The sequence below is a fragment of the Protopterus annectens genome, chromosome 6.part0 (assembly GCF_019279795.1).
Source record: "Protopterus annectens isolate FY-2018-M chromosome 6.part0, PAN1.0, whole genome shotgun sequence".
Lineage (NCBI taxonomy): Eukaryota > Metazoa > Chordata > Ceratodontiformes > Protopteridae > Protopterus > Protopterus annectens.
In genome coordinates this window covers 872,335,473-872,355,466 of record NC_056737.1, presented here as the reverse complement: position 1 = coordinate 872,355,466, position 19,994 = coordinate 872,335,473, and the positions used below count along the sequence as shown (strand labels likewise).

General features: G+C 44.9%; 1 protein-coding gene across 1 annotated transcript in view; it reads left to right on the top strand.

The window, feature by feature from the left end:
• The window catches only part of DYNC1H1 (dynein cytoplasmic 1 heavy chain 1), a 3,754,902-nt gene that overhangs the window by 2,913,976 nt on the left and 820,932 nt on the right, over positions 1–19,994 (top strand). Inside the window, exon 68 of the mRNA XM_044073590.1 lies at positions 15,221–15,348. Within this exon, the coding sequence (XP_043929525.1) occupies positions 15,221–15,348 (128 nt within the window). The remainder of the gene's footprint in view (positions 1–15,220; positions 15,349–19,994) is intronic.

Here is a 19,994-nt window from a genome sequence, read left to right as displayed (position 1 = left end):
GACAAGTGGGTCCTCTCCATCCTCCAAGACAGTTACTACCGGTCATGGATAACCACTCCATTAAGACAAGGCTTGCCACAATCTCCTGCTCAGCAACTGCCCCTTCTGCTACGAATGCTACAATCCCTTGTTGACCAGGGCACTAAAGAAAAAAATTCCTCCCTCCCAATTTGGAAAAGGATTTTACTGGTTCCCAGAAAAGAAAGGCCATGGAGACTCATCCTAGACCTTTCAAGACTCTGTCCTTTCTTAAAGGTGCCAGCCTTCAAAATGCTGACCCTGCAAACTATATTCCCTCTTATTATGTACAAAGGCTTCCTAGCTGCACTAGACATCAAGGATGCCTATTTTACATATTCCCATCAAACCCACACACACACAATTCTTAGTGGGCTCCTCACATTTGCAGTTCTCTGCTTTGCCTTTTGGACTTTCAACCGCACCCAGTCTCCACCAAATACCCAGCTCTGGTAATGGCTTTTTGCAGGACAAAAGGGATTCAAATATTACCATACTTGGATGACATGCTTTTACAGGCTGCCAGCCAAGAAACACTACTAACCCATCTCCAGTTCGTGATGTCTCTCCTACAGGCCCTTGGGTTCCAGATCAACTTCCCAAAGTCCAACCTCACACCAACCCAAGACATTGTGTTCTTAGGGTACAGAATCCACACAGACTTGATGGAGGCATACCTGCCGCCAGCAAAGGTGAGTTCTCTTACAGAACACCTGCAGTGAATTTTACATTCCTCTCAACTGACTGTAAGGCAGTACCTCAGGCTTCTGGGTTACATAGCAGGTACCATTCCCCATGCTTACCCCTATCTCGGTTACACATGAGAAAACTACAGTGGTACCTATGCTCGGTCAGGAAGCAGCACAACCATCCACTGGAGCACATTCTGTCTTTGCTTCCATGCCTAAAACAGGAGATCTTATGGTGGTTAGCACAGGTGAATCTCAACCTAGGACTCCCCCTCCAACCACCTCAGTCTTCTCGGGTCATGTGTATAGATGCCTCAGACCTTGTGTGTGGGGGGGGGCACTCTTGGCCATCAAAAAGTACTAGGCCTCTGGACATACGGACAGAAAACAGCACACATCCGTGCCAGAGAAATGAGGGCAATCCAACTAGCCCTTCAGGAATTCACTCCATTCCTCCAGAAGGGATCTCTTCTGATATACACAGACAACCCCACAGTCCTGTGGTATATCAACAAACAAGGAGGAACCAACTCCTACATGCTCTGCAGACTTGCTGTGTTAGTGTGGGAAGTGGCCACGTTTCAGGGAATTACCCTGAAAGCAGCATACATCCCCTCTCTGCACAACTCCCAAACAGATTTTTTGAGCAGAACCAGCACAAACAATCATGAATGGATGCTTCACAGAGATATCTTCCTGGACCTGCTTCCACAGATGGGGTACACCTGAAATAGACCTGTTTACTTCTGCCAACAACAGGTAACTTTCTGGATACTGCACCAGGACACCAGACCCACAGGCACTGACAACTGATGCCCTCACTATTTCATTTTATTTAATTTTATGCATCCCCCCTTCCCTTTCATTCAGAGGGTCCTGCTGCGTATTCAGCAGAACAACCCGAAAATCTTGCTGGTGACTCCCTGCTGGCCATGACAGCATACAGCATTGGTTCCCCTTACTCCTTCAGTTGTCCAAGGGCAATCACCACAAGTTTCCCCACAGAGTGGACCACCTCACACAGCAAAAGGGATCTCTAATCCACCCACAGTGGCAGCTGCTACACCTGACCCTGTGGTGGATAGGCTTCTGATCCCATACAGACACCTTTCCAATGAAGACATGCTCAGTGTCCTGCAGGAGGCCAGGAAACCTTACACTAGAAAATCATACCTGTCTGAATGGAAAAGTTTCATTATTTGGTGTCAAAATAAGCAGCTGGAGCCGCTAACCAGCGACATTCACTAGTGCTATCTTTTTTGTGATAGTTACTTCAGACCAATTTGACCTACTCCTTTATTAAGGCACACCTGTCTGCTATCTCTGCATGTGTACCCATGGATCCCTCTTGGCATCCAGACTCCCTTCAAAGCTCTTCCTCAGAAGGGTCCTGCATATCAGACCCCCCCCGGAAACCTCCTCCTCCTTCGGATCTCAATTATGTGGTGGAAAAGCTTACACTCCACCCTTTGAGCCAGCTAATCAAGCTTCCCTAAAGCTTTGCACCTGGAAGACTGTACTTCTAGTTATCACTTCAGCCAGAAGGGTGTCAGAGCTCCAGTCACTAATGGCTACCCCTCCTTTTCTTGCCTTTCCTAAAGACGGGTTACCCTCAGGACAAACCCATCCTTCATGCCCAAGGTAGTCAATGACCTGTCTCTCGATCAGGCCATCTACTTGCCCGTTATTTTTCCCAAACCCACAAGGAAGAAGTGAAAGAATACTTCATTCACTGGATGTTCACAGACAAATTATATTCTACCTCCACACCACCAAGCCTATCAGAAAGACTGGCCACTTTTTCATGTCTTTCCACCCTAGAGCACCCAGGAAGGCTCTGTCCAAACAGATTATTTCACCGTGGATCTCCAAGGCCATTACCTTCTGTTACCAGCAACATGGTAAATCACTTCAGGGTACAGTAGATAATCACTTTACTAGAGCCATGGCATCCTCAGGGGCCTTCTTCAAGGGCCTGGACACCTCCTCTATCCTGGAGGCAGCCACTTGGTCTTCAGCTCATACCTTCAGCAAACACTACAAACTAGACTACATCTCTAGGTCCAGGGCAGGGTTCGCTAGGGCTGTCCTGCATGGTTTCCTGGAATCTGCTTCCATACCATCCACCCCTTCTCACTGAGCTTTGGCACACACTCATATGCAGAATACTGCAACATAGGAATAGAAGGACATAGAAAAGTTGTGTAAGAACTTAACCACAACCACAGATGTTCTTCTCTTCCATGTTGCAGTATTCCTACCCTCCCTTCTTCCCCTCTTATCAGCTATGTTTTCCCTCTCTGGATGGCAATGACTTGGTATTGCTCTATTAGGACGGGCTCCGACTTGGTGCCTTCACTTCTGTGGGCTGGTGCGTGCCAACGTCACTTTTATGGCCCACATACTCTCACCTAGACCCGATGTCTCACGCACCTAGGAGGGGCTGAAAGCTTTTAGATACTGGCCGTACTTACGCAAGACTAGAAAGGTACACGCATAAGTAGCATACTGCAACATGGAAGACGTCACATCTATGGTTATGGTAAGTTTTACACAACTTTTCTTTATTGAACTTGAACTAAGCTGCCCAACTCCCTGTATTTTTCCTTGCACCTCAGAATAAAAGGGGAAGTGACTTTGCTTTCCATATATGTGCATGGACAATTGAGATTCTACCAGTGGAGAGGGCAAAACAACACAGGAAGTCTGACGAGCTTTTACCAAGGGTAGGAAGAGACTGACCAGTAAATGGACCATTTCATTGCTTTCTGTTACACGCACCATGACAGGTTTAGGCCAGATCTATTGACAACCCATTCTTCACTGCCAGAAAAGCCTTCCAAGGGATGGTTACTGCACAGGTCAGCTTGGAAAATAAATGTCTAGCTCTCGGTACACAAGTTCTCAAGCTTTATAATTTTGCTGGAATTCCCAGGACCAGTGCAGCAATTGCCATGGCCAGTTAGCAAGATCTTCTCTCTCCTGCTGTTCACACAGTCCAACCAATCTTCCCAAGAGGAAGACTACAACAATGAATTGTGAAGAGCTTTGTACATTTGTGTTAAATGTTCGCTATAATTGTTCCAAGTTTATTTATTGTTACAGTACCACTGTTCTTCCTCACTGCCCTATATCTCCAAGATACCTCTGGGTAAGGGTTGGTACCTAACTTAGCCAGTAGCACCCTTACAGGCACCCTTCCTCAGAGTACAACAGTAGTTTATTAGTCCTCAAGTTCTGGAGGGGAAGAGGAGGAAGATCTGTGGAAGTTGGGTGGGCTAGCTGGCTGGCTTCTGCAGCCATAAATCTCTCAAAATTCAGTACTACAACAGTGAATATACTCCTGGCTACAGCTATGGTAAATTCTGAATCAGCTCTGATTTCTGTCCTTTCTACCTCTCTAGGTGGCAGATGGTGCCCACCTTCAAAGATGGACCAAGAATAGGTATAAGCTTCTAGAAAAAAGTGTTTGCTGCCACCTTAAAAAGGCTAATTATTCTGGCAGTGTTATGCTGATGTTCTTCGTGTTTCAGTGTTGCAGTCATCACCTGTGGGTTATCCCTGCTGTGGTAGCTCTCGGCCAGCCTGAATACCAGAATCTATGTTTTTTTTGCGTCTGCTGCAGTCGCCTGTAGTCTGATGTCTGGTCGTCAGCACTATAAAGCAAGGCAGCCGATGTCGTTACATCAGTCTTTCTTGCCGTGGAGCCCGTAGCAGAAGCAGTTCGCACGAGTGCTGGTTGGTCGCTACCAGCGTTTGAATTTCAACTGAAAACGTCTAAAGCTAAATAACCCTGTTAGGAACCCTTTTTTCTTGCACTAACCGATGTCTGAAAAAAAGTTAACAGTTGTCTCACCTGTGGAAAGCAGATCCCACACCGAGACTTCCATTCGTACTGCATCACTTGTTTAGGCCCAGACCACGGCTTCCTCTGTTGTTGGTTCTTTGCCCTCTTTAATGTGAGAGTCATTCACCGTAGAGCTCTTTTTGTAGACAGTTATTTTCATGTTATGTCTTCACATTCTGATATGGCGTCCATCAGCCAGCAATCTGTGGATATTCCGATAAAACACAGAGATAAGGAGTAGAGGGAGAGGCTAAGCCTTCCGATGATGCTACTGCTAAGCATGTCGTCAGTTCTCCAGAATTCAGTGAGGCACTTTCGCAGCCCCCTCTTGCCAGATTCAGTATCTATGTAGGCTTCTACCGAGACCCTTTCGGAGACTGGTATGCTGCAGAAATCTTTGTCTTCCAAGCCTTTGGCCCTCTCTGTCTCGGTTGGGTCTGGAGCTACGACGCAGGCACCGGCTTCTGAGGAGGCCTTTTGAACTACTGAATCTAGACAAAAAATGCCTGGCTAGTGACCCTAGACCTAAAAGATTCCTACCTCCACATCCCCTTAAAGGAGTCCTGCAGGAAATTCCTGTACTTCAGAGCAGGATTACAACCCTTTCAGTTCTCTGTGCTGCCCTTTCAAACCTACTGCTTCAACAGAATGAAATACTTCTCCTGGAAGACTGCCTTCCTACTAGCTATCACCTCAGCCAGAAGGGTTTCAGAACTTCAGGCACTCCTGGCTGTTGAGCCCTTCATCATTTTCCATGCAGACAGGGTCTCCCTGAAGACTAACCCCTCCTTTATGCCCAAGGTGGTATCTGATGCGACCCTCAACCAGTTATGCAGGGCTTGCTGACCCATGCCTAGGGATCCAACATATCCTTCCATCCCTCTCCTCAGCTTTGGGTATCCTCCCACAGGTGATGACTGCAACAGTGAAACATGAAGAACATAGTACTGTTGTGTACACTTACCGTAAATGTAGCTGTTCGAGTGTATTCACTGTGGTAGAACTAGTTTCCCTCCCTCCATCCCCCTTATATCCTCTTCTCCCTAGGGGGACATAAGCTTCCCATGGTGGCCTTTAGCCACCAGGACCACTTTATCTTATTTCCTTGTGCTTCTGACAGGTTAGGGCAAGAAAAACTGATGTAATGACATTGGCTGCCTTGCTTTATAGCACTGACAACCTGGTGTCAGACTACAGGCGACTGCAGCTGAAAGAAAAACATTGACTCTGGTATTCGGGCCGTCCAAGGGCTACCACAGCAGGGATAACCCACAAGTGGTGACTGCAACAGTGAATACATTTGAACATCTACGTTTATGGTAAGTACTTTTTGACTGATTAACTGTTTAACCAGGTCGTTAATAGTGGTACCATTGAAAAAGATTGTTCTGTCTAGTATTAACATGATCATTTCCCTTGATAAGAGAACAGAACCATAGATGGCCTGCAGATGTCCCAGTGCTTCTAGCCATTTCATTGGATGTTCTTCATCTCACATTGCTGCAGTCCTTACACTTGGGTAGTCCGCTGTCCTTGGTCGGCCCGAATATCAAAGTATAAGGCTGACGTCAGTCAGGGCGCATTTGACTGACATCAGGACGTCAGGGTACAAATGCGCATGACCGACGTCATATCCTCAGTCTTTTTTGCCACATGGTCCGATGCAGAAGCAGCATTGCAAGTGCCGGTTGGCGTTCTGAGATTTTTCGATTTAGAAGTTTCAGACCGAGTTCAAAGTTGGCTAAGTACCCCGTTGGGGAATATTTTAGTTTTTCTTGCCTCAGTCATTTACCGGATGTCAGAAAAGTCAATAATTGCATTTCTTGTGGGAAACAGATACCGCATAGAGATTATCATACTTTATGTATTCCTTGCTTAGGGCCTGAGCACGACGTTGTTGGCTGTCGCTCTTGTGCTAGATTTAATAAACGCACTATAAAGAGAAGGTTGGATTGTGCAAGGTTAGTCTTTGGGAAGCGGTGCAACTATAAAATGCCGTCGGATGCTCCGACGCCCGCTTCTTCGAAGAAGCGCAAGGACAAGGCAGTTAAACCTAGAGTAGAAGAACCGCCTGTACCGGACGCCGGTTCTTTAGAGGTGTCGGTGGAGCCGGTGGCTCCACCGGAGGTTTCTTTGTGTTCCCAGGGTGAGACCTTATTATTGCAAGATGTGGCCTCTCAGGAGACAAGTCAGGCTGAGGGGGCTTCTCAGGTTACTATACTCCCCTCCCTTCCTAAGGTGGCTAGGCCCTCTCCTTCTCTTTCAAAGGCTTCTCCCAGGGGCAGGCCAGGTTTAGCTTCAGTTGGTGTTACCCCTAGCTCTTCAGGTACTGTGCCCAAGAAGCATATGCTTAAAATGGCTGAAGATTTGAGTACTTTGATTAGGGGTTCTATGCCCCCTCCTGATAAGAGACCTAGGGTGGAGCCTGAGCTGGGGGGTTTTGAGCAGGCTTCAGATGTTTCAGAGTCTTCGGCTGAAGACTTGCAGGAGTACTCTCCTTATTCTGATTCTGATGTGGATGATTCTACTCCTTCTGCTACTCCCCCTGAAGATTTTTCTTTTTCAGAAACTCTTCATTCCATGAGGGAGCATTTTAAGTGGGAAGGTCAGGACTTCTCTGATTCCAGGAAAAGGCTTAGGGAATTTCTGTTTTACCCCAGCATAGGCCTTTGGCTATACCTCCTGTTTTGGATGTAGTGGAAGATGTTTTTACAGAGGCTTCTCTTAATCCTGATTCTTTGCCTCCTGCTCCTGTTAAGCGGATAGGTATTACAGGGTGCCTGAAGCTCATAAGTATCTTTTAAGAGTCCTAGGGCAGACCCAGAAACTGTTAGCCAGGGGCCTAAAGGTGTTAAGGCTTCTGTTGTTAAAAATCCGGTTCCTGCAGACAAGGAGGCTAGGGCCTTGGATAGATGGGGAAAGAAAGTCTATACTACTTCCACTCTTGCTATGAGGGCTCTGAATTGCCAGTTTCACATGTTGAAATACCAAAACTATCTCCTTTCACAATTGAAGTCTAAGGTTGATGCTCTGGCAGTAGGTATTGATTGTAAAGAGTTGCAAGATTTAGTGCATGTTTCTGAACAGGTGGGTAAGCATTCTTTGCAATGTGGTTTTGATGCTGTACAGGCCTCGTCTAGGGTGGCTACCACTGGGTCAGTTCTTCGCAGGCACGCCTGGCTGAGGGATCAGAATTTGTCTGAACATGTTAAAACAAGGATTTTAGATGCTCCTTTACAATCTGACGTGTTGTTTGGTCCTCCTGTTGAGACAGTTTTAAAGAAAATGGAAGACAAGGCTAAGTCTATGCAGACTGTTAAAGATTTTTTGCAGGTCCAGCCTCCAAAGTTTAGTAGAAATTGGCCTACTAGAGGGTGGACGTATCCTTCTTATGATTCCCAGTCTAGGGGTAGATCTAGACGTGGTAAGGGCAGAGCTCAGGGCTCTTTCAGGCCTAGAACAGGGAGTTCTCCTGCACAGGCTTCGGGTGAGGGCAGGGGTCAGTCCTTTCGTAAGCAGACCCAATGACCTACCTTTTCAGCTGCCAGAGCCTGCTCGTCTGGCAGCACCTTTGGGAGGAAGATTGGCACTTTTCAAAGAAAATTGGAGTTTAATTACCCAGGACAGATGGGTATTGGATATCATACACCACGGCTACAGGTTTTATTTCCATACCTTGCCTCCTTTCAAAGGCATGCCAGACGTTCCACCTCAACAAAGAATAGAGGCTCACAAACAAGTTTCTCTGTTGCTCCAACTAGGGGCCATACAGCCGGTCCCTCTGCCAGAAGTGGGCCTAGGATTTTATTCTCACCTGTTCCTAGTACCAAAGAAGGGGAACACGTGGAGACCAATTTTGGATTTATCTATCCTCAACACTTATCTGGACATTCCCAAGTTCAAAATGTTGACGTTGCAGCAGCTTTTACCTCTGCTGGGCAAAGATCATTGGATGGTAACTTTGGATCTCAAGGAGGCTTACCTTCATGTTCCTATCAGACTAAGTTGCAGAAAGTATCTGCGTTTTCGAGCTGGGACTTCTCACTATCAGTTCTCTGCATTGCCCTTTGGCTTATCTACTGCGCCCAGAGTGTTCACGAAAGTTCTGGCTCCAGTGATAGCTTTCTTCAGACTAAAAGGAATACAGATCTATCCTTATTTGGACGACTGCCTAATTCTGGCTCAAGGAAGGGAAGAGCTTCTTCATCATTTGGAATATGTGATAGCAGTGCTAAGATGCCTAGGGTATTCTGTGAACGAAATAAAGTTCAGTCTAGTACCCTCTCAAGACATGTGCTTTCTGGGTGTGAGACTGAATACAGCATCCCAGATGGCCTTTTTAACCCCGGACAAACAAAAGAGTCTATCCCTTTACTTTCATCAACTATCTCATCAGTCCGGGCTGACTGCAAGGACAGTCCTTCAAGCCTTAGGGTTCATGGCATCTTGTATTCTGGTGCTTCCCAATGCCAAACTGCATATGAGGAAGCTACAATGGTATCTCAAAAATGTATGGACACAGCACTGCCAGGATCTGGACACTGTCATTCAAATAATACCTTGCATTCAAAAGGAATTTTTGTGGTGGGCTCAGGAATGTCACCTAAACAAGGGACTCTATGTGACCCGGCCAGAGGCGAGTCAGATTTTAACGACAGATGCCTCAGACAAAGCTTGGGGAGCTCATCTAAATGGAAAGTGGATACAAAACAAGTGGCCTGTCAGACTGCAACATCTACATATCAACATGAAGGAGATGTTAGCAGTCCAGTTTGCATTAATAGCTTTCAAGGAATTACTTCTTCCAGGACAGGTGTTGATTCTAACAGACAACACAACTGTCATGTGGTACATCAACAAGCAAGGGGGAACGATTCTTATCCTCTATGCAGGCAAGCAATGATTTTGTGGGAGACTGCTCTCAGTTTACAGCTCAATCTTCAGGCAAGGTTTCTGCCAGGAGCACAGAACTCCTTAGCAGATGTGTTGAGCAGACAATTATGGATCCCCACGAGTGGAAATTGGATCCTCATGTATTTCAGAAATTGACAGTGTCATGGGGAACTCCAGACATAGATCTGTTCGCTTCTCCACTAAACCATCAGCTGTCAAAGTTTTGCACAAAAAGGTTTCATCCCACAGCTTGGAGAGTGGATGCTCTTTCTTTCAATTGGAGCAGTCTTCATGTGTATGCCTTTCCACCTCTGCCTCTCCTCCCAAAGGTACTTCTAAAGGTCAGACAGGACAAGCCAAGGATGATTTTAATAGCTCCAGATTGGCCTCGACAGCACTGGTACCCATTACTGAGAAGTCTAGTATGGAAGCCTCCATGGCCTTTGCCTTCGATTCCGCACCTGTTGTCACAGGAGGACAGCCATTTGCTCAATGTCAAGCTTCACTCTCTGCACCTGACAGCCTGGCATATTCTGTTTTGAACCATAGTGGGCCTCCACTTCCTCAGCAAGTTTTGAATGTTATTTTGGAAGCTAGGAGGCCTAGTACAAGGAAAGTGTACGCGGATAAATGGAAGAGATTTTTATTTTGGAGTGCAGCAAAAGATTTTGATGTTTCTGGGCCTAATTTGAGTGTGGCTCTTCAATATCTTACTGAGTTACTGGACAAAGGTTTGTCTTTCTCTTCTATTAAGGTTCATGCTGCAGCAATTTCGGCTCACTATGATTGTGACCCACCATTGTTTTCTCATCCTTTGTTCAAGCAATTTCTTAGAGGGGCAAAGAATATAAGACCCCACGAAAGCTCCTGCTCCTGCTTGGGATCTCAATTTTGTGTTGGAGAAACTCACTCTACAACCTTTTGAGCCTGCAGCTACTGCTGAGTTGAAATATTTATCATGGAAGACTGCTTTTTTGTTGGCCATTACCTCTGCAAGAAGGGTTTCTGAATTACAGGCACTTATGGCGGTTGAGCCTTTCTTGATTTTCCATAAGGATAGGGTATCATTACGTACTAATCCTTCCTTTATGCCTAAGGTGGTTTCTAGTGTGGCTTTAAACCAGACTATTCATTTGCCTACTTTTTATGCAAATCCCCAAAATAAAGGGGAAAAGATTTTGCACACTTTAGATGTTCACAGGCAGTTGCGTTATTATTTGGACAGAACTAAAGGGTTCAGGCAGTCTCAGCAGTTGTTTGTTTCTTTTGCTTTGAGTTCTCAGGGCAAGCCTGTGTCAAAACAAACTATTTCTAAGTGGATTGGGTTTTGCATTGCTTTCTGTTATTCCCATCATGGCAAGGAGATTCCAGCTGGGATTAGGCCTCATTCCACTAGAGCTACTGCCACTTCAACAGCTTTTTGAGGGAGTGGCAACCAAGGATATTTTGGAGGCAGCTACTTGGAGTTCTGTGCATACTTTCTCTAGGCATTATCACCTGCCACTTTACTCTAAGTCCAGGGCTGGTTTTGCCACTGCTGTTTTGCAGGGCATTTTGGCAGCTCCTGCTTCCTTGTAGTTAGCCATCCTCCCTTACCTCTGCTTTGGGATTCTACCCAAGTGTAAGGACTGCAGCAATGTGAGATGAAGAACATAGTACAGTTTTGTACCAACCATAAATGTAGATGTTCAAGATCCACATTGCTGGAGTCGAATTTAGCCTCCGTCCTTCCCCTCTGTAGTTAGAGGTGGTTGTGTGGGTTGGGTTGTACATATTGTGTATATTGTATATATTTTGTACATATAGTTAGTGCAAGGGTGGTTGGTTGGTTGTTTGCTGTCTTTTGGTTTTGACCTTTATTTTTAGGGTCTTCTGACATCTGGGGCAAGAAAAGACTGAGGATATGACGTCGGTCATGCGCATTTGTACCCTGACGTCCTGATGTCAGTCAAATGCGCCCTGACCGACGTCAGCCTTATACTTTGATATTCGGGCCGACCGAGGACAGCGGACTACCCAAGTGTAAGGACTGCAGCAATGTGGATCTTCCAACATCTACATTTATGGTAGGTACAAAACTGTACTTTTCTTTGATGTATTCCTTGACGCTCATAGTGGCAGATATGTTAGTTGAAAATTAGTAGACCATTTTGCTTATCAGATTGCTATCCACAAAATACATTCTCCATACAGAGATTCTTCATATGTTTGGCTTAATTCTTTTCCAGTAGTACCTCATACTAGACTGAGAAAAAGAACCTTTGAGTCCCTTATCAAACCAACTCAAGACCTCTTCATATGAAGCAGTTTGTCATATGTTTTTGTGGGTTTAATTTATTTGAAACTTGCAACTAGTGCTGCTGTTTTCCTGTTGGAATCTGCATCTCGTACTGATGAGGTAAACTGTCTTTTGAGCATGCAGTTTCACATTCCACTACTTTATCAGAAGACCATCCTCTGACTTGCTGTCACTTCCACTAGTATAATTTCAGACGTCAGAGTTGCTAGCTCTGGAAGGTTCAGTGTGGCACTTCTGACTTGTTTTCAGATTTTTTTTTTATAGTTTCATTTTTGATGATTGCTTTCACAGTAAAATACTGTCCCATCTAATATGGTGTTTCCTGGAAGAAATTAAGAAGGAGGTAGCCTGAGCAAATGTAATGCCTGGCTTTTTTTAATCTAATATGGTGTTTCCTGGAAGTACTTAAGAAGAAGGTAGCCTGAGCAAATGTAATACCTGGCTTTTTTAAAGCAGTATCTTCATTATTTTTTTTAGTTTAGATGAGTGTAGCTGCTGGTTTCTTTTTCCAAAGGCAGGAAGGAAAACGACTCTTCCACGCTGCCAATCTGACCAAAGTGATGCATTAAGAAGTGTTACTTCTCAGGCAAGACGCTTCTGTCAATGCATGCTGCACACCATTGTACCAAATTAATAGCATTCTGAGATGCACTCTTCAGGGGACATTCTGTGACATTTTCACTGTTCATAGGTAGGTAGGTACTAGGCTATCTGCCCGAAGGCATTTATAAGCCTAGACAGAATGATTGGCTTTCGCCGCCCCCTTAGATTAGTTCCCTGTGCCTCTGTCCAGCAGAGCCACTGAAGTGATCCCCAGGGTAAACTTTCAGTTTCCCATCCACTCGTCAAGGTTTCTTTTGAAGAGTGTTAGCGAGGTGCTCTGCCTAATGCAGATTGTAATCTTGTTCCAAATCATGGGAAGTCTCTGGGCAGGAATCTATCCCTCCAACACGTCGTATTTATTGTTGTGGTGAGGTTTAGATCCCTAGAGTGTGTGGCTCGAGGGGATAAGGTTTTCTTTAGGTGGAGCATGTCCGTCAATTCTGGGTTGGACATGGCCTTATATGTCAGGCAGAGATCACCTCTGAGTAGGCGGTATGCAACCGAGTACAGCTGGAGTTTCTTCAGTCGAGCTGCATAGGGCATCTGTTTGAGGCCAATGATCCTCTTGGTGAGGTACTTCTGTGGTCTTTCCAACTGTTGCAGGTGTCTTGTAAGGTACATCCCAAATGGGGTGTTGTACTCTATGATGGGTCTGATGAGTAGAGGGGCGCAATGACCTGGATGATCTGGATGCGAACCCTTTTGTGATTAGGTGGGCCACATAGAAGGAGTTTCTAACCACTTTGGCAATGTGATTATCAAATGTGAGATTACTATCGACTTGGGTCCCCAGATCCCTTATTACGTCTTCCGTATTTAGGGGACTACCACCTATGTGGTAGTTTGTGGGTACTTTGTTTTTTCCAAAGGGGATGTCTATGCACTTTTTGGTATTTAGCTTGAGGCCATGATTTTGACACCAGGTATCTGTCTCAGTGAGACCCTTTTGGAAGATGTCCATGTCAGCCGGAGAGTCAGTTATAGCCCCTAGTTTGCAGTCGTCTGCAAACTTGGTCAGCCATAGTCGTCCTGTGCTTGCCTGTACCTCTGAGAAGTATATGTTAAACAGGAAGGGGTCCTAGGACTGAGCCCTGGGGAATGCCACTTGTAACCGGTTTAGAGTCGACCTAGCTCCCACAACTCTCACCATGTGGGTTCTGTCCTTGAGCCAGTTGGCAACCCATCTTGTGACATAGGTGTTTATGTTCAGGCTGGTGAGCTTGTCTATAGTACCAGAATGGGGAATGGTGTCGAAGGCCTTTGCGAGGTCTAGGTAGGCTGTGTGTACCACCTTTCCCTCATCTACAGCCTTGGTAACTGTCTCAAAGAAGTCTACCAGGTTTAGGAGGCATGATTTGCCCTTAACAAAGCCGAACTGGGTAGGGTCCAGTGTTTGGAGGTTCCCAATGTCTGTGTTAATGAGTTCCATGATGATGCGCTCCTTAGTCTTGCAGACCAAGCTAGTCAGGCTTATAGGGCGATAGTTCTTGAGGTCTGTTGTGGCTCCACCTTTGTGGAGCAGAATAACCGTTGCTTTGTGCCACTCTATGGGTACATAGCCTGTAGAGAGGCTGAGTTTGAACAGTGTGTTTAGGTGAGGGGTAAGTTCATCTTTGAGCTCGTGTAGGACGCAGCCTGGTACACCATCTGGTCCCACTGATGCTGTGTTTTTGGCTTTGGAGAGGGCTGTTTTAACCTAAGTGTCTGATTTCAGTGACTCTGCATTCTTCTGGTATGATTATGGGCCCTTTTGGGGGTGAAGTTTGCGCTGAACCTGTCTGCCAGGATGTTGGCGATATCAGTCGGTCTGGTGTGTTCTGCACTAACTCTCAAGCAGATCTTAGCATAGCCACTTAGATTCTTGACATAGCTAAAGAATGCCTTGTGGTTATCTTTGGAGTCCTTGGCAATTTTTCTTTCGAAGCTCGCCCTGGATGATTTTGAGGGATCGTAGTTTCTTGCTGATACTGATCAGGGATGTCTTCCCTTCTTGGGATTTTACTCTTTTCTGTTCTAGTTTCCTCCTTCTATTGTATAGCTTGTTTATTGCAGGAGTCCTCCAGACTGGTTTTCTTTACTTGGAGGAGTGAGTATTGGTTTTGCTTGGGATGGCACAATTCATTCATTCTTGTAGATGCCCATAGAATGCGTTAGTAAATACCAAACATTACATCTTGGTTTTAGTTTCCTAGAGTTGGGTGTTTTGGGAGGGACATTTTTGAAAGGCTGAATTAAGCTATATCACATCTAAGTGTCGTACATGAAACAGTTGCTTAGTACTCATTTAGAGAAATACCAGTTGTGAGGCATGCATTGAAGATGGTTTGGATGCCTGGGAATGCACCAAGACTAGATATTTTAGACCTTCTTAGCTGGCTTGTATGACTGCCCTCCTTCCTTCTCTTTAGTTTTGGTGGATTCAGTTTTGAAGTGAAGGTGCAGATCTCTGGTAGTGGTTATAGAAGGCTGTCTCCAGTCATTTGTTCTATTGCAAATCACTGTCAGGCCAAGGGTTTTGCTGTAACAAATGATGAAAGTAGGCTTCCCAAAAAGAGGACATCCCTGTAGAAGAGTTGTACAAATTACTGAGGGCCACCCTCTTTAATGGGAAAATGTTCATAGGAATCTACCCTGCAAAGTAAAGAACTCTGAAATTACAGTCCGTTATGCGGCTTAACTTTTTTGTATTATGCCTATGTGATGCAACTTTGTTATGCCTATGGATTGATTTATGTTTAGTACTGTTTAGCTTTTACACTCATTTTGATAAAGCTAAACTTTTATTACACTGCTGAATGAGTAATTAATAATGCAAAGATAAAATGGTTGTCCTACTTTTTCATTGTACTATAACCAGGATTATTTTTCTAGTTCCGCACAGATATTGCACGGACAGAATACCTTTCTAATGCTGATGAACGCCTGCGTTGGCAAGCAAGCTCGCTGCCTGCTGATGATCTCTGCACAGAAAATGCTATCATGCTGAAACGTTTCAATAGGTAATATGCTCTTGGTGTTTAGCACAACATATATATTTTTTCTTTTTATTAATTTATCAAAGACGCATCGAACACCCTTAAACATGCACACACAGTTCAGCTGTATGATTAGAGGGATTTTGCTGAAAAGTCAGAGGAGGATGCAACAACCAAAAAAAAAATAAGTTCTTGTGGGAGAACTAGTTTTTATTTTAAATTTAACCAGGGTAGAGGACTGATCCCACTGGATCCATTGCATTCTCAGCCCGAGGAACTATATTAGTTACATGACATGATGTACAGAGCGAATAATAAAATGCAAAATATACATATATACAAAGTGAATGTCATAGCTGTCTTGAGGAAGTAAAGGCAATAAGTAAGTGAGATTATATATAGAGTGAATAAAAAAAAACTGTATACGTGCATTACATAGTGGGGAAATCAGAGTTGGCATGCTGAAAGAATGTCAATCAAAAATAATCAGAGCAAGATATGTAGCTGGAAGAAGGGAATGAAAATGTTTAAGTTACATAACCAGGAAGATGGCAGTTCCATTTTCCTAGAGCCTTGAAATATGCTTTTATTTGTAAATAAATAGGATAAGAGGAATGATATTTAAGAAAAGGGATTCTCACAGTTTGATACCAAGGACTGAGAAACCTTGGTCTGTGCAGTAAAGCCTGATTTGGAAATAGAATAATTGAAATGCTGAAGAAGCTAGATGCCTTTCCTTAGGCTTTTAGAATTTTCACTACATGAATGTCAACCTGCATCATAGTTGCAATATAATATTAAGTCGTTAGTTTGGTAGCAAGTAAGTGACTGATCTAATTGCTTTGTTTTGCTATGAAAAGGGAGGGTTAAGTTCTCCTCTCTGCAATAAAAGCAGTGGAAAACAGTTCCACAGCTGTTTATATCAGGTGCTGTATTCCTGACAGCATGATTAATTGCCCGACTTAAGATTGACCGCAGTACCTGACAGGATAAACTACAGATTTAACTGTGGCTATGACATGTCATGCAGGCAGAGGCGAATTCTTCTGCAAAGTATGTGAAAACTTAAGCTTAAAAAGTAGGTGGCTTTCCCTTCCTTTGGTTCCAGTGGAAGGAAATATGTTATTAAAAGTACAGACAGGTTTCTGGTACCTACACAATACTGGAACCATGTTGTAGGGATAAAAGAAACTTAAGAATTGAGTTAAACTGTAGGAGAGGGCAGAGTTTTCTTTTAATTGTTGCTTTTGCACATTTATCAAGACCAAGTGGCATTGTATAGTCTGAGAAAGTTTTAACCGCTTGCAGTTGTGCTTTCAGCTTCTATTCTGATGAGATATACATTTTTAAGTCTTCTACAAAAAGTAGATAAGTCTTTAAACAAGGTTGTCTTGTGGGAGCTATGGCCTAATCTTTTAAATAGCTTAATTGGTTAAGGGAAAGGTAGAACAGCAGTGGTGGCAGAGAATCACCTTGGAACACCCCTTTTTGAATTTGTATCCCTGGAATAATAATTTGCCCTTTATCATGGCTTAACTGCAGAGTGACTTGCCACTGTCTTACCCACAAGATGATGATATTCTTTAACTGGAAAGTTCAGGATAATCCCTAATCTTTTAAGAGTAAGAGAATTTCTTGGACTTCTGAGCATAAACCTCTAGCCATTCATCCAGTATTAGAGGATGTCCTTCTATTCACATGTTGCAGTATTCTGTACATATAGGTTTTCTCTTCTTGGTACCTGACCATCCAGCCAGTGTACAAAAGATTTCAGTTACTGTATGGTGCGTGGGACATCTGATGTGGCTAGCAGAGTGTGGGCCATAAAAGTGACATCTGCACTCACCAGTCTTCAGAACTTCTCAACTGCCAGTCGAATGTCAGGTGTTCCTGCCTTCCCAGCCTTTGGATTCCACAGAAATCAGATAAGTCTCTCCTTGGGGGACCTCCTTTCAGTCATGTTTTTCTAATGCTTGTTCATGTCATCCAGAAAGGGCAAGTGTAAGCGCGGCTGTCCGTTACCTCATAAAGAAACCCATGACCAGTGCTTGCTTTGTTTAGGTAGGTCACACGACTACAAGGCCTCTGCACTATCTGCCAGCCGTTTGTGCCCAAATCCCTTTGTAGCAGACTCCATGCACTTAACTTAAATTTGGAAAACTAACGTCTGAAACAGCATTGGGTATGGAGGGTTCTGCTGATGTACATCCCAAACCGCCAAAAAAGAAGGCCAAGACTGTCTAGCTTACTGTTGCCACTGTGCCTCCTCAGTCCGACCCCCAGCCTGTGGCTGACATTGTCCTGGTTGAATGATCTGGCTCTGCCTCCTCGGATACAGCGAGTAATGATACGGAAGCCACATAGTCCTTTGCGGAGTGCACATCCACGGAGGCTTTTCCAGTGCCGAGGGGGAGCTTGCGATTTTGGTAGGGCCGTCAGATCCCTCTGTTCCTTTACAGTCATCCGACACTAGGCCTTGGTTTGCTCAGATGCCCACTAGGCCTTCGCTCAAAAAAAAAGGAAAAGAGGAAGTATGTGTCTCCAGCTACTGAAAGTGCTCCAGATTGGCAGGCTTTCAGTCAAAACCTGTTTAATACCTTTATGGCCTTATAGCCTACCACACCTTGGATTGCCTTAATTCCTCCTCCTATCCTGAGCCCCAGGCCTCGGACATCAGATCCCTCTCAGATGGAAGAGGAACTATCCTCTTCTTCTGAAGAACCCATCTCCTATGCCTCCCAGCTGCCTTCTCCCCTAGGATATGGTTTCTCAACGGAATAATCTGTTGATCCTGACTCTCCAGCAGAGGCTCTAACCTTTCGGGAAACTATAGCTCAAACGAAGTAGCATTTTTAAGTGGGAATCATCAGAAGTGACAGAGGTACAAGAGCGGTATAACCTCATGCAGATGAATTTCCCAACTTCTGCTGCTGTTCTTCCCATTCTTCTTGCTTTTCTGGATGCCTTCTCAGCAGCTTCCTTGAACCCGGACTCCTAGCCCCCTACCCCATGCAGTCCCTGACAGGTTTTTATAAAGTCTCTGAGACTGCAAAATTCTTGATAAAGTGTCGTACTGCAGACCCTGCCACAGTTTCCATTTCTGCTAACAAGGTTTCTAAGCTGCTGCCTTCTACCACCCTCATCCCTGCTGACAAGGACAGCAAAACAATGGAGGGCTTGGGCAAGAAAATATATACTTCTGCTTCTCTGGTTTTCAGAGCAACTAATTATCAGACACATATGGCTAAATATGCCTTGTCTTTTTTGGAGAAGATTTCCAAGGAATTGTCTGACTCCCAAGATTCTGCAGCCAAAGCTCAACTGTGGTCCCTAGTTGCCCTTACTTCTCAGGTTCCCAGGCACTCTTATCAAATGCAGCTATGATGCTGCTGAGACCTCCGCCAGGTCAGCAGCATCAGCATCTGCCTTAAGAAGGTATTCTTGTCTACGTCTCCAACCCTACCAGATGATTTCAAAGCTAAGCTTGGTCGATGCTTCTTTGGACAGTACAGCCGTGTTTGGAGAAAAAGTGGTAGACTTATTCAAGTCTTTACAGCAAAAGGGGAAAGAGATGCAAGATTTAAAACACCTGCTGGTTTCCCCAATTCCAAAATTTCAGAGTAATTATCCAGCCAAAACTTGATTTATCAGAAAACACTCTTGGCCAAGCTACCTCTTCTAGGCCTAGGAAAACCGCTAGGAAGCAACCCACTCCTAGCAGAGCCACTACATCTACCAGCCAGAGGCTGCCCTTTCAAGACAAAGCAGGTAGTGTGTGACTACCTGCCAACCTTGAATCCCCCACCACCTCCCTCTATCCCACACTCACTACGTCTGTCTCACTGTCTCCAAGTGTGGAGACTTGTCACTTCAGACAGCTGTCCTTTCTATAATAAGAGACAGGTACTTCATGACCTGGCTCATTCCACCAAAGAGGAAGGGAATCCCACAGCCCCCAAAAGAACGGCTCCCCCTCTTACAACCAGTGCTAGACAATCTCATGACTCAAGGCACCATTCATACAGTTCCTCTGCTGTGGGAAGGGGCTTCTACTGAAGGATTTTCCTGGTTCCAAGAAATGGCGGCCCCTGGAGGCCAGTTCTGGACCTCTCTTCACAACCTCTTTCTTCAGGTACCAACCATCAGGATGCCTACTTTGCCAACTCTCTTCCCGCTCCTCCTCACTCAAGGATCCATGACCAAATTAGACATCAAGGATTCTTACCTTCACATCCCTGTAAGGGCCACTTTCAGGAAATACTTGAGGTTCTCTGTGGACTCTTCTCACATTCAATTCTCTGTCTTGGCCTTTGGGCTCTCCACTGCACCCAGAGTCTTCACCAGATGTCTGGCTCCAGTGATTGCCTTCTGCAGGACAAAAGGAATTGAGATATTCCCTTATTTGGATGACCTGCTTATTCAGGCTTACTGCAAACAGACCCTCCTGCAACACTTATAGGTTGCCATTATTCTTCTACATTCCGGGATTTCAGATACATTTCCCCAGATCCCAACTGGAAGCTACACAAGGTCACCATCTTGGGATGCAGGATCCGGACAGACATCATGAAAGGCCTACCTTATGCCCCAAAAGGTGGAAAACTTGACACAATACCTAATTTTGGCCCTTCACACCACAAAGATGACCACAAGGCAGTACCTCAGGCTCC